We start from the raw sequence: 14,424 nt of genomic DNA, 5'->3' as shown, positions 1-14,424 counted from the left end.
GTAGAAGTTTGGGCACAGAATGCTTCGGTTTGCCTTTCTTTGGGGGTTTTCTGTCTTTTTGTCTATTATAGGTAGCTTCTCCCTGTGTTGGAGAATATCGACATGGCGGGTTTGCATGATCTTTGCACTCAAAGCATGCGTTATGCTCTATTGCTGTTCGTGAAAGGGTCTCTTGACCAAGGCATAGGAAGGGTTGAGGAGGCCAACATTGTAAAAGTTGTGCCTGTGAGTACACTGACCATTGATGCAGTCAGTCTTCACCCAAGGTTATCGAGCATTTTGGCGCTGCCTGGTGTCGAACATCTTGGTTATGTGGTTGATCATTCATGAACGGACAGGTCGAGGCCATTATACGACACATAGGTTTGAACAAAGACACGCTTTACATACAAAGAGCATAGAGAGAGAGTATTGTGTCAGACGTCAATTCATTTCAGCACTGGGCATATCGTGATGGCTACCAATTTCCGGGCCGCTGTCTTCCTTCTCCATAGCTCCAAGAGCACCTTCGTTACGCCCTTTCTCCATCATGACAGAAAATAAAAACGGCTACCTCGCCTTTGCCCTCGCAGCTTGGGCATATCGCTGCTTTGCTCTCCCCGTGACTTGATGCCCATCCCGCAATCGTGTGTGCTTGACACCTTGCTTAGGACATGTGATGCAAATGGGATATGGTCTGAGTGTGATCCAATAAGGCGGCGTTACCGGTGCAGAAACATCGCTTTGCAAGTAAAGCATCTTATTAGATCTTTGAATACGTACATGCAGGCTTTGCTTAACCCTGCATCTTCTTTCTCTTGCCGATCTGGGCAGAGAAACCAGTCTTGATGGCTGTGACACTTCGTCGTGAACCGCAGTTGTTGCAGGTGATGAAGTACAGACGGTTCTCGCCCTTGTTCAACTCAGTATCGGGCGACTTGCAGGTCTTGCAAGTAACGTATTCAACTAGAAACACTTGGTTAGCACGGCGTTGGTGAACAGTGGGAAGTGAAGGGGACGTGGAAAAGTATGGTAGGCGTGAGTGAGTCCAATGACTTGCGAGCGCCGCTAGATGGACAGCCTGATGCCCTTCCACTCCACGCTCCACTTTGCTTGATGGGTAGACGTACTGATGTATTTCCTGACGACGTTCTCAATCTGCTTCTGCTGGAATCGACCCTTGATGACCAATCTCCTATTTCCGTCAACGGAGCCGTTTGTACCCAATTCGGCGAATAGGTAGGCGGTGACGTGCTCCTCGGTTCGCTTCATGCGCTTGCAGATATCGGCAATGTTGGCAAAGACGGTTTTCCTGTTGCCTTCACGCATGCACTGAGGCGGAGGGATCTTGTAGCTCTTGGTGCCGCTGAGCGAGTGGTCGGGATTCTTTTGTGAGAGGACGGTGAAGAAGCGGGAGAGGAGGAGGGTATAAGGGATCGTCTTGGACTCTGAGTGGCTCCAGACACCGGTGCCCGTCTCCATGTCGCCCGCATCCTGGGGCGCCGTCTCCTCGGCATCCTCGGTGTCCTTAACCTCGAGCTGCTTCAGCTTGGCAGTGAACTCGTCCTCTTCAGCACCCTCGGCCTTCTTGACCTTCTTCTTCTTCTTCTTCATGGTCAGGTCAAGACCACCGTCCTCGGCGGGGGCGGCTCCATCCTCGGCCTCGGCATCACCCTCGGCGCCCTCGACCTTCTTCTTCTTCTTCTTCTTCTTCAGCAGAGACAGGTCAAGACCGCCATCTTCGGGAGGGGCAGCCTCGTCGGCGGCGGCTTGAGATGAAGGATCAGCAACAGCAAAGGCTTCGAGAGCGGCAGACAGAGGCGGCGTACGAGGCGTGTGTGACTGGGCCGTCTCCTTGGGTTCCTCGGCGGCGCTCATGATGGTTATTGAGCCGTCGGTTTCGACCACGAGCTGTTCGTCGGTGAAGGCAACGGATTTTCGGGATGCCTTGCGTTCGGCCTGGTCCTGCGTGGTGGGGAAAGGAAGAGGAAGAAAAGTTAGTGACGACGTTTCTTCGCGTATCTTCTTGATGGGAACTGCAACGCGTGGAAAAGAAAAGGAAAGGGGGGGGGGGGGTTAAAGGAAGAGAAGGAAAGGCTCGAAAGGGGATAGGCTGGGAAGTGGTACAGTACAGATCAGATGCTTCTCGATTGTGAAGCCGTCTAACAAGGCAAAAAAGCTGTGACTCAGACGTATGACAAGGGGAGAAGGGAATGGGTGGATGAACAAATTGTCCCCCAAAAGAGGGTTGGTGGGGTAAATTTGCTGTGATCGGGGCTATTTTTTTGCGTGGCCAATGCTGGCCGTTTGTGGGCGGTGGGCGAACTTTTGAGAGGGGCAAAACGAGAAGAAAGTCGGAGGGGGATGATGGACGGCAGAGCAGCTCCAGTGGCGACGCCAGGGCTAAGCGGTGCCGGTTGGTGCAGGAAGGGGAGAGACATGACAGGACGCTTTTGCCTTGCCGGTAACGAAACGGAGACGCAGCTCCATTTCCTTGTACCAGCAGCAGCAGCAGCAACAGGCGACCTGCAGTGTGCAGTGCAGTGCAGAGTAGCAGCGATGGGTGACTCACCTGTACTTCGTTCTCCATGGTTGCAGTTGATGTGATTTGATTTGATTTGAGTTGGTTGACTGATCGCCTGGTGCCTTCCAGCTGCAGTGCAGTGCCTCCCGATGGTCTCAGACAAAGAGTCCCTCTTCTGCGTCGTTGCGTGTCTGTCCTTCCTTCTCCCTCACTCGGACGGCTCTCTTGGGCTGTCCTTTTGGCTTCGCTGTGGCGGTTGATGATATGCGACGGGGTGACGGCTGATGCTTTGCGGCCCAACGATATGCGCCCTTGCACAAGATGGTACTTTTACCTGCAGAGGCTCACTGGTTCGCTTTGGAGCTGCAGCGGGAGGTTCAGAGCAGGTAATGAGGAAATTGAGGTTGAGAGTTTGAGTCAGCTGCACGTCATGTCCTGGGCCTTGCTTTGGGCCGATATTGAAGCTGCTGGGCACTGATGGCCCTTTGAGCTGGCCCAAGGAGGGGTATCACGTGATGCCTCCAGCAATCAGAACACATACTAAGGTAATACTAGTAGGTACCTAGAATGTTCGTCTTGCTGAGCAGCGATAAGATTGGCGGCGATAGCGATAACAGCTGCGTTATCCCGAGGCGGGCCAAGTGCTACTATTACCTACCAAGGCCGCCGTTCGGCATGACATTCACGATCCCATCATCGAGACGGCACAAGCAAGACCAAGCTCCACGTGCGTGACGCCTGCGATTGTGAGACCTCAGCAAGGCCATTCAGTCACGTCGCCCAGCCGCCGAGAGACCGACATCTCTTCCTTCATGGCCTGAAGCCTCCCAACAACGCCGACTACGCGCATCGCCGTCTCGTCATTTTCCCCTCCGAGTCCATCCATCCATCCATCCATCCATCCAGCCAAAAGTCGTCATCAAGCGCCAGCACCGACTCCATCAAGGCACCCCGTCGCAATGGCTTCCGACGAATCACTCGTCGACCTCCACGCCTCCTCCCTCACCGACGACAAGGACGAAATCGACTCTCTCCCCTCAGATTCCACCAGCGACATCTACTCCGAGGCCGACTCCGAGGCGCAGGCCGAATGGGATCGCAGTCTGGAGCAGCTCCAGCTCCTCCTCACCATGATTCTCGTGCCCTGGATGGGGAAGCTCTTTGGCCGCAAATTCGCGTATTGGAGTAGGTTCCTCCAAGGCACCTTTGTCATACCCCTCTCTATCATTACCTAGGTTGCTGACAAGCTCTCTACAGGCTGGGGTAAGTACATGAACTGGGTGCACAACGTGGACGTGCAGGTCACGAACAAGAAGTCGTTCAACGCCGCCGGTGCTGTCGCGGCGACTTTATAGCCATCAGTCGGTTCAAGACTCGTTGAGCGTTTTTGGGCAGAGTGTCTGGGTGCACGCGCTGGCGATGCATAGACTCACTCTCCCCATTCGGCATTCGGCCTACAACACACTGTTTTGATACACATATCGGTTCCGATTGCTGCCACAACTGTTGGGACATTTCTATGTTGAAGTCGTTCCGACACAAATACCCCAAGGCCTGGTTCGGCATCACGTATCAACTACCACGCGCGAAGTAGCACAGCCGAGGCGAAACCAGAGGGGAAGACGATAGTAGCAACAAGATATATATTATAAACATGACTTTGTGTCATTCATCAAACAATTACCACATTAATTATCATTTTCATAACTTTGTCCCTTCCTGCCAAGCTATGGCGAGACCAATGGATCCATCCAGTCAACCCAGTACCCAATCTCGTCACCTCGTAAATGTATGTGGCTTTACACCGTCACTTCGTACAGCATGGGCGCTTCAATGCGCGTCGTCCGTAGACATCACCGCTTGTCGTGAAACAAAGCTATCCCTGATTGCCAGTACCCAAAAAAACGTCTTCACATTAAACCTAGCTCAATTGTCGGCTAGATGCAATCCACCAGGGACGGGCTACTGTCGCTCGACAACAGTACTGCCCTCACGTGAAAGAGCGAGAGCTCAGAGAAAACCTGAGCTAGAGTCTCACGATAAGCGCACTTAGACCCCAACCTGAGACATGGCAGGTCGAGAAGAGCGCGAAGATCGGGAAGTTCGCATGGAGCCGGTGAAGCCGCTGCTCCTGGCATCCCTCCAGGTGATGAAGAGGATCAGCGAGAAACAAGCCCAGAGGAACCACATAAAGGCAGTGCTGGCCTGGATCTCGCGGCACCTCCTCTCGTCGTGGTGAGAGCCAAAGCCGATCCAGTCGCTGGGCAAGTGCTGGCCAGAAATGTTGCCGCAGTTGGGCGCGCGCAGCTCAGCGGCCAACACAATGGCGCAGATAAAGGTGAACAAGGTGGCCAGGCCGTCGAGGATGAGGAGCGCCGAGGGCACGGCGATGCTCTCGATGAAGATTGCGAACAGACCGTAGAGGAGCGCAACCCATGAGAGAGCGGCGACGAACATTGTGAAGTTGACCGTGACCATGTGGCCGTTGACGTTGGAGGCGATGACATTTCCGATGAGGGCCGTGATGAGCAGCGTCCAGACGAGCGCGATGCCGCGCAGGGCAATCTTGAAGAGGTTGGACATTGTGGCGGTGAGATGCCTCGACTCCGCGATGCTGAATTGTGTCGATTGAGTCTGAGATAAGTTTCCGGGATTCGGCTTTGAGTAGTAGTATCTAGATGATATCCCTGGACCCAGCGGCGAGAAGAGTGGATTCTATGCTGCGATATGTGCTGTTGCGTGCTCTGTTCGCGATCGACGGGGTCTTGTCCGTGCGCCAAGAAGATTTCTCGATTGGCGAAGAACACAATATCCAAGCTACCGGAGAAGCACCAGGCGCGCAATAATTCCCTTCTGATGGCGATAACGTGGCGATTTTAAGCAGAATATTTGGATTGTAATTGAGCAAGAGAGAAAGTAAAAAAGAAGCCGGCGCAACGTGCTCAAGAGCAGAAGATGCAAGGAGATGGAGAGGGCAAAGCGCAGATGCAAGAGTGTCGACCGAGCAACCACACGGCGACACAGCTTATAAGGTCAAGGTGCGGGCAAGTGTGACGTGTGGGGGACGCAGCTCCAAAAGCGAACTAGGACCGAAACGAAGCAAAAGGGTCGAATCAGCCAAGCAGGGCCAAGGCAAGGAAAGCAAGCTTGTGCATGTGAAACACGGCGTCAATAGAAGAGTATTACAATGATCACAGCCTCTCTGCAGTTCTCTGGCAGTACAAGTGGGCGCTTTCAGCTGCTCTTTGACTCTCGGGGCAGCGAGATTGGATGGGAAAAATGGAAGCTGTGCTACTGCTGCTGCTGCTGCTGCTGGCTCGGAGAGTTCGGCACGAGAAGAGGCTTTTTGCATGACGTTTTGTCCATGATGGCGCTGATCTACGGTTGTCATTGGGAAGCTTGTTTTTCTCGCTGGTTTGCTGCTGTTCAAGGTTTCGTCCTCGGTATGCTTGGAAAGCTTGCGGATTCGCTCCAGGACGCGCCTGACGTCACGCGGACTGAGAATAAGGACACTTGAAAGCCCAACTTATGTATCTTCGCCCTCTCGCGATGAGGAGAAAAAAAATAGAATTCGAGGTCGTGAAAGCCACAAGGAGCTGCCACGGTCTTTTGCAAAGCAACTCGCTCTGTCGGCACTCAAGCTGTGCTGAAACAGCTTGGAAACTGGTCCTTTGACGGCATTGTTTGAGCGTTCTTCTGCCGGTTGCGTGAGTTGAACGCTCGCGATTGGCTGAGATCAGCCGCTAATTGGCGCCAGACTGCCCCTTTGGGGATAACTTGTCGATTTTCGTTGGCCGGTAGACCGATGCATGTCGTCATCAACATTCATTGGCCACGAAGCTTCCAGAGTTGAGACTTTCATCCGATAACCGTGCAGATGACAGGATGATTGTTACTTGAGCTTGCAATAAGAGCTACCCGAATACGCGACACATGACGGCTGCTTATGACAACAAGCTTTAGAGCTGTGAGAACCAAATACTACCTACCTCAATTCTTAATAGGTGAGATGTCTGTTCCTTAGACCTTAAGCAATATAGCTAATCTAACCCTTTATTTTATAAGTCCTCCTATTTACACTATAGCATATCTCTATTTAAACTATAGTAGTCTATATATAGGGTAAAATTCCTGCGCATACACTATTAAGTCTATTACTATACACCTGCTTACAGTATAAGGTAGTTAACTATAATAGCAGGCTTATCTTTATATAATAAGGCCACAGCTTTTATCTTTAACTATTACAGCTAACCTTAAAGCTAACCTTAAAGCTAACCTTATTACAGCCAGCCACCTATTATAGTATAAGATTAACAGCAGCACTTATTATAATCCTAAGATAAAGGAGGCAGCTGCAGTAGCAGAGGCAGTAATAAAAACAGTAATAAAGGCAGTAGTAAAGGTAGCAGATACCCTAGTGTAAATCCTATATGCCCTCTACCTTATAATATCTCCTTAACAGTAATAACTTCTAGTATATAATACTATACTGTAGTATGCAGGTATAGGATATTCTACTTAAGGGGTTAGTCTAGCTAGTGGCATAGACCACTATAGTTTAAATAGGAATATACTATAGTGTAAATAGGAGGACTCTGTTTTATTTTCATCTAGATCACCTTAAGCTTAAAAAGCTTTAGTAAACGGGAAGTCTCCCTTAAAAGACACCGCTCTGAACCAAGCTGCGTACCCCCTGATAATTCTCTCTGCTCCCTATTCACCCATGGATATCCTCGAGAACATCATGAAACCCTTCCCACCGAGCCGTACCTATTCCATTCTTGCCGAACCTTATAGGGGTGCGTTCAAGCAAGTGTAGCGGGCTCACTGGCCTCCGACAGCAGGCATCAAACTGTATCTGCATATACACACATATGCCTGGACACTTGCAGCTCTGCGCTTCTCAACACCCTGACGGTCGGGAGTCTTGCTCAATAACCCTTCTTTTACTATCATGGAGACGACAAAGCTACCTACGTTTTAACTTATTCCAACAACGTGACTTGCATCAACCAACAACATAAGATCAACCCCAAAGAGAAAACGTAGCTTTACACGCACATACAGCTGCCGCCCACAAGTGAAAGTTTTTTACCTGTCCAACCAACGCTGAAACCTCGATACCTCTTTCGGATCGTTGTCTTGTCTCTCTCGGCCCACACGAACACTTGGCCATTTCCCGACAGATAAGAGGGCTCTGACCAAGTACGCAGTAGCTTCATCGCGTCCAACCTCATGCTATTGCCACCAACGGCTTCGGCTCCGCGCCGGCCGGGAATTTTTGCGGAGCCTTTGCCGGCCAACTTTCGGACATGGGGGGGCGTGTGGGGGTTTCTATGTACCGGGGAGTTTTGTGAATAGCCTCATTGGAGAGTGGTGGCAGAAAAAGATTGACTGGCTTTCTCTCGCACAATCGGAAAGTGTGTATGAAAGGCCTGGAAGTATTTAATCCATAAAGGTCATTCATCCGCAGTGACATTGGACAGTATACAGAGGACGGCCTCGTTTCGCCACAATGTCTCCGATTCTCGATGCCGATGCCTTCAAACCATATCGAGTCAACATACATTGTGCAGAAGAATGTTCACGAAAACTGTAGAGTTGGCTCACGACGCTGTCATTTCCCATACTCACCGAGCGTCATGTCTGCGCAAACATAAGAGAACCCCCAAGAAACCCCAAGAACCATCAAACTACAGGTAAGACCTCGCTGCGTGGGTAACAAGGTTTCATTCAGCAGAGTCAGCTCGGCTCCGCAGCGCATAACCTCGACGACCAAAGTGTGACATGCCCCAACGGCTTCTCTGTGGCTTGACAGCTTCAACTTGGAAGAACGCACAATCTCTCTTTTCTGTGTCCCATCTCTCTTCCTCTCTCCCCCCTTCTGCCTTTTTGCCTCTGACAAAGATTCCCTCTCACCCCACACAAGGCCACGTTTTTTTCCTGTGTGAAGCCAGGCCAAAAGAAGCTTTTCCTCTCCGCCATCCTCTTGCTCGCCCTTTTCAGGTTCGGCTCTTGGCGCGGAATATGGGTGCCGGTTTTCACATGGTGGCTGCTCGCGCGTGGCTTTTGCGTGCATTCCACAAGCCAACCATTTCTGCTCCATGTACGTACACCAGTAGGTCGGCCAACTACAGCTCAGCTCTACAGGAGCTCTTCCCGTTCGCTGTGAAAGAGAGACGGTGGGAGGTTGAGTGTGGAAACGAAGAGATGGTGGTCGCGTGCGTTCCCTCCCTCCACCACCACCACCACCCTCCTTGACCCTGTTTTTTTCTTCTGACAGCCACCCAATCAGTCGTGGCCGGAGCAAAAAAGAGAAACCCTCATCACTCATCCCGCTTCTTATGCATATGGTCAACATTATAGAACAGTATATAGTAAAGAGTCCTCCTATTTGCACTATAGCATATTCCTATTTAAACTATAGTAGTCTATACTACTAGCTAGACTAACCCCTTAAGTAGAATATCCTACACCTGCATACTATAGTATAGTATTATATACTAGAAGTTATTACTGTTAAGGAGATATTATAAGGTAAAGGGCATATAGGATTTACACTAAGGTATCTGCTACCTTTACTACTGCCTTTATTACTGTCTTTATTACTGCCTCTGCTACTGCAGCTGCCTCCTTTATTCTAGGATTATAATAAGTGCTGCTATTAATCTTGCACTATAATAGGTGGCTGGCTGCAATAAGGTTAGCTTTAAGGTTAGCTTTAAGATTAGCTGTAATAGTTAAAGATAAAAGCTGTGGCCTTATTATATAAAGATAAGCCTGCTATTACAGTTAACTACCTTATACTATAAGCGGGTGTATAGTAATAGACTTAATAGTGTATATGCAGGAATTTTACCTTATGCATAGACTACTATAGTTTAAATAAAGATATGCTATAGTGTAAATAGGAGGACTTATAGTAAAAGTAGCCTTCATGTAGTGTAACATACTCCCGCACCCAACACACATATACTACAGTACGATAAAGCCGCTATGCTTAGGTTCTAGATGTGGTGAGACATCATATCTGATGAACAAGATTACCGAAGATCCGATCGAGTCTGATGACTGCATTTCAAGGGCATGGCATATGGGGAACCGAGAGCTTTTCCAGGCTCCCGGTGCGTGGCTAGGAACCAAGCTGCCGGAACCAGATCTTTCAATGTGAGACATCAGAATCTAGCAATGGTCCAATGGAGATGCTGGTGAACCTGAGATTACGGGGTCCCTCACTTGATCTTTTCCCCTTGTCGTTGATAGACAGATTCTGCCCACCTAAGTGAAGCCCGAGGGCCAAGATTGACGTGCAGCTAAACGTCTTGTTCGTTCTTTCAAGACGTCCAACCTTGGAGAGGGTGTTTACTTCCAACCGGACTGTCCTCCATTCTAGAAACTTCGCATAGTCTCGCAACATTCTAGGAATGCTTGGTACCAAAACTATCCATCACGTAAAACTTTGAGCCGCTAGCTTGAAGCCAAGTTTACCTCATCGCAACATAACAATCCGGAATTTTAGACATACCTTTCCACGAGGTGCGTTGTCACAGGAACGACATGATTCGTCCAACCGCGCAACACACAAAAGCCCTTGGGGGAAGCCAATGTAAATCACTGTAGAAAATTCAGGGAATATGCAATCTCACCGTCAACAAGACTCCATGAGCATGTCATGCCTTGGCAACTTGTTACCAAAAAAGCCTTTCGGGAACCTGTCACCCATTCCGACTGCTCCGCCTCAAAAATCTGTCATGCAAGAAATCTTATGCCGCTCCGCTACTCAACCTTCATTTCTATCCTACCTAAGATCGCCTCGAAGAGTACTCCGTAAAGTACTAGTAGTATCCAATTGGTTAGAATAAACAAGCCAAAAATACATGGATTACACTCCGTAAGGCTGGCGGTGGTGCAAACTCTCTCTCGACTTCGCGCTTCCGCAGCGGACATTTCGTTCCGCCTCTGGAATTTAAGGGGGAGGGGGGGTAAAGGAGTGGCTACGGACTGCCCTCCGAGCAGAATAGTATCTCGATTCGATTTACTTTGCCGCGATCACAAAAGTCAGTCATGTTCAAAATATCCGTGAGATTTGCTCGAATGTGTTTCTCCGCGGCATGCATTTGAGGGCAAGGGAGGAACATTCTAGAGGGGACTCTGATGGAATTCGCATAATTCGATAGCAAGAGTCGCTATATGAACTCAAGCGTCAGGTGGCGCTGAGCCAAACGATTCGCAACTGTTTTAACCGTGGTTAGATTTCTCGATACGACTTCAAATCCAACAGTAGCCGAGTTACTGTGTTATGTTAGACTAACTGATACTACCAGTCATTAGGTTGATAGTCGCCGGTGTGTCGTAGCTTGATTAGAGACAGAGGGGGCTGACCACTTTGCAAGTCTGAGGTCGGGGCACCAAAGCGAGCCGCGTGTAAGTCTCGAGGATTACTGCTAGAATGCGGCACATCTTCTGACCCGTCGTATGTAGCGGTTCTTCTCAACACCAGTCGAAAATGACATACATGTTTCAGACCAAAACTCTATGCCTGAAAAACTAAAGGAGCAGAGACTTCATGTATATAGACGCTGATGATGAAGAGAATGCAAGAATGGAGAGTTTGCTTTGCTTCGTGCTTCATCTAGTAGACAAGATTCCTACCCAGAATCATGCCTCATTCTTGTTCTAGAAACATTTTCCAAAAGAACCTTCAAAAAGGTAGACTCCAACTTCAGGTGAGAAGTTCAGCAGAATGTCATAAGATAAGAACCAAAAGAAAAAAACATTCAAGTCTATAACCTTCAGGGCTGGTATCTATAGAGAAAGGGAATTCGTAACAGCATCATCAAGAAGAAAGCGAGAAAAAAAAATGTGCCACTGATCCATTCCCAACAACTTTTCCTTCTGTTCGTCCGTATGCAGAAGCATGAAGGGCCATGACGCGCCAGCCACGAAAGGTAAATAAGTGTCAGCTCATCATTGCTGGCATCCAAGAAAGGGACTCGAGTCCGGCAGCACGCCATGCTTCGTTAGCACAGTAGCTTCAGTTTCAGTGCTAGTGAAGCTGCGAATCGGCCATCATCCGAAGTTCCCCAATGCATCAGCGCGAACGGCAGAGAGATTGCCCTCACTTGAATGATGTGCAAGTAGAGTCAAACCTCCAATCACCGTTCCAAGCCTCACATGCAAAGGTCCTGCTAGCGAGACTTAGGTCCCCAAGTAGGTGGTGCCGGATAAAGTCGAATTTCCAACCTGGATGTGGTTGCTGACGCTCCATTGCGGCGGGAGCCTGTGCGCCTCTTGTGACCCTAATCGCTTGGCAGCGTCAGGGGTAGAACAAATCGCCTCGGCGTTGAGTGATCGCACACAACTACCAAAAGGTAGGAATGGTGTGGTAAATGAATTGGGAAGAAAATAAAAATGGTGAGTGAAGCGGGGGCGAAAGACGTTTGCTGAAGCTCTGTGCACCACGATAGAATCACGTATAGCGTAAAGGGGCGTCCTTCACGCTACAGTGTTTTCAAGGATATGTCGTCAGTGAAAGGGGAGGCTGGAGAACCGAGGAAAGTAGGTTTGTGTTGGTGATGGTTATCGTGAACTTGATGATGTCTCCGTGGTGGCCTCCTTTTGGGCGACGGCCATTGCGTGTCTGTGGGATTGTTGTGGAAGAGATACCACAACTCATGCCCGAGCATGGTCCCAGTACCGCTTGCGAGCCTTGACGGCTGTCGTGTTGCCTTGGAAGCGGTGTTGGAAAAAGTTGAAGACGGCAAACTCATCTCGGGTCATAACATATGCGTCGGGCTGTGCTTCAACCTTGCCCCAGATCTGCGACAGGGCCATATCCAAGATCTTGCTAACAGTTGGATCCGAAGCACCATCTGGGCTCTCTCGGGCAATCTCCAGAGCCTGGGCAACGGCGGCATCCTGCTGGGCCTGGTGTTGCTGAGCAGCCGCCGCCCTGGAGGCGTGGTAGTGGCGGCTACTCATGCTGGCATAGCCGAGCGAAGGGTCTGGCTGGCGATGCGGCATCGGGTGGATGGTTGGCGAGTGCTTGAGATGCTGCTGATATTGGTTTGTGGAAGGATGGACCGACAGCATCGTACTGAAAGGCTGATGAGCGTCGGTTGGGGCTGTGGGCATATATATAGTCGAAGGCGTGGGAGTACAAGCAGTTGGAGGAGCCGTACTGGCACGTCAGTGACCGGGGTCTGGCCAGGCTATATAACGCAGCTGCAGCGTGTAAATAGCGGGTGTTCCACTAGCAGGACGGGGACACGGGGCAATGTGCGGGACGGCGCCTCTTGCGAGTCGTGGAGGGATTGTCGATGCAAGTTCTTGCAGGAGTGTCGATGGACGATCAGGCTCTGGGCCAGGGAGGGGGATCCTTGCTTGGAAGGGCACACACTCCTGGCAGAACGTTGACGGCTTGGCGTACGGTCCGTGTGTGGGGGCCAAGAAGCGGGTGTGAAGCTCTGGTTGTTGTCGTGCGTCGTTGGTGTCTCTGGTCTGTGCGCGTCTGCAGGCGTGTCCCAAGAGGGGGTTTGCAGCGAGATGCAGCGGCTGCTCTGGGCAATCGGACTTATCGAGAACAGGGGGGGTCCCTTGTTATTTGGTGAGGGCAGCTCGAGGCCAGGCGTGAGTCGAGCAAAGCAGCAGAAGGAGGTCGTGGGAAAAGGGGGCGTGTTGCAGCTTCGACAATAAGGACGACGTATCAGAAAAGACCGACAAGATGTCTGAATTGTATTATTATCCAACTTCAGGACATTCCCCGCAGGACATGTGCCAGAGGATCTGAGGTTGAGGGTTGAGGAGCAATTCGACGTCCAGAGCGCTGGAGGAGATGACCAACTCTACTTATACTTTGTTTCACAGGTACGCTTATACGTGGGCACAAAGCGGTCATCGGTCGCCGGTCACCATGGAAAACAAAACAGCATTCGCAAATCACCTCGAAGCTTCGACTAGCGTCGAGCAAAAACGAAAAGCCAAATGGCGCAAGAGAATAGGAATAAAAAATTTTAAGTCGCAACCACAGCCGGAGCTGAGATGCTGCTGCCCAAACCAGTATGCCAACAATTTAGCCCCCAGCATACGTAGGTACCTACCTAACCCGTGCCGCGCGGTCTGGTGTCAGTTTGCCGCCCCCCCAGCCTTGATACTAAGACGCCTCCGGAGCAAGAGGAGCGAACAGCAAGTACTTACTGTAATAGATGCGCGTGGCAGAACAATAACCGGCAGAGTGACAGACCGGCGCAACTCAGATTGGTTGGTCATCATGGGCCACTGCACTGGAGCTGGGCCCGAGGTTCCGGGACAGGCGCCGACGGGGCAAAAAGTCAAAGATACGAAGTATGGGGTACAGGCGGACGGCAGTGGGTTGGCGCTGTTGGGTGACAAGCGAGGCGTCGAGACGCAGCCGCAGAAACCAGAATCAGAATCAGAATCAGAATCAGCAAGCCTCGAGCGAGCTCCGGCACTAAGCTGGCAGTGTTGGCTACCTTACCTACCTGTTAGCCACGCCGGAGGAGTAGGTACGAGAAGAAAGTCTAAAGGCAACGGCACGGGTCACTAACACAGTTGTGTCAGTCAGTCAGGTATGGACGTTCGACGACGGTCGACTCGACTCGACACCGAGCCCACAATAAGAGTCCACACAAGTACTGTATTACAGTGTCAGTGTAGAACAGCTCGATGGTTGGGGCTAATTTAGATCTGAGTTTTTTTAAGTTGATGCGATCTGTGCATCCAAAGGACTTGACTCTCCGGACGCCCTTGCCCTTGGCTGGTATGCGAGAAATGCTCAGCCGAATGTAATTGGGTGCACACACACGCACACACATACTTTTCGCAGCATGGAGTGACTCGCGACACGACTATATAGTTTGAGGCCAAAAGTCAGATTCGCCGCTGCCTGTTTGGGTTTC

At 50.5% G+C, this 14,424-nt stretch overlaps 4 protein-coding genes across 4 annotated transcripts; 1 reads left to right on the top strand and 3 right to left on the bottom strand.

Moving 5' to 3' along the window:
• Positions 1-507: 507 nt before the first annotated feature.
• On the bottom strand, positions 508-2,874 carry TRIREDRAFT_74498 (uncharacterized protein). Its single transcript, XM_006961413.1, has 3 exons — positions 2,552-2,874; positions 1,110-1,944; positions 508-945 (listed from the first exon to the last, which is right to left on the bottom strand). Exons 1-3 carry the CDS (start codon positions 2,567-2,569, stop codon positions 776-778), a joined length of 1,023 nt encoding a protein of 340 aa, XP_006961475.1. The 5' UTR covers positions 2,570-2,874; the 3' UTR covers positions 508-775.
• A 588-nt stretch (positions 2,875-3,462) lies between these two features.
• On the top strand, positions 3,463-3,858 carry TRIREDRAFT_53812 (uncharacterized protein; the record flags this gene model as incomplete). The annotated part of the gene is made up of 2 exons (XM_006961853.1): positions 3,463-3,688; positions 3,761-3,858. 2 exons carry the CDS (start codon positions 3,463-3,465, stop codon positions 3,856-3,858), a joined length of 324 nt encoding a protein of 107 aa, XP_006961915.1.
• A 341-nt stretch (positions 3,859-4,199) lies between these two features.
• Positions 4,200-5,432, bottom strand: TRIREDRAFT_21392 (non-classical secretion pathway, nce2 component). The gene has a single exon (XM_006960944.1). It carries the CDS (start codon positions 5,084-5,086, stop codon positions 4,553-4,555), a length of 534 nt encoding a protein of 177 aa, XP_006961006.1. The 5' UTR covers positions 5,087-5,432; the 3' UTR covers positions 4,200-4,552.
• Positions 5,433-11,103: 5,671 nt separating this feature from the next.
• TRIREDRAFT_119956 (uncharacterized protein) lies at positions 11,104-12,598 on the bottom strand (the record flags this gene model as incomplete). Its single annotated transcript, XM_006961412.1, has 2 exons — positions 11,104-12,458; positions 12,594-12,598. The coding sequence occupies 2 exons, from the start codon at positions 12,596-12,598 to the stop codon at positions 12,179-12,181; spliced, it is 285 nt and encodes a 94-aa protein (XP_006961474.1). The 3' UTR covers positions 11,104-12,178.
• Positions 12,599-14,424: the final 1,826 nt, after the last annotated feature.

Source organism: Trichoderma reesei (assembly GCF_000167675.1).
Source record: "Trichoderma reesei QM6a unplaced genomic scaffold TRIREscaffold_1, whole genome shotgun sequence".
NCBI classification, from domain to species: Eukaryota; Fungi; Ascomycota; class Sordariomycetes; order Hypocreales; family Hypocreaceae; genus Trichoderma; species Trichoderma reesei.
The sequence above is the reverse complement of the archived record's forward strand: the minus strand, read 5'-3'. Positions and strand labels throughout refer to the sequence as shown.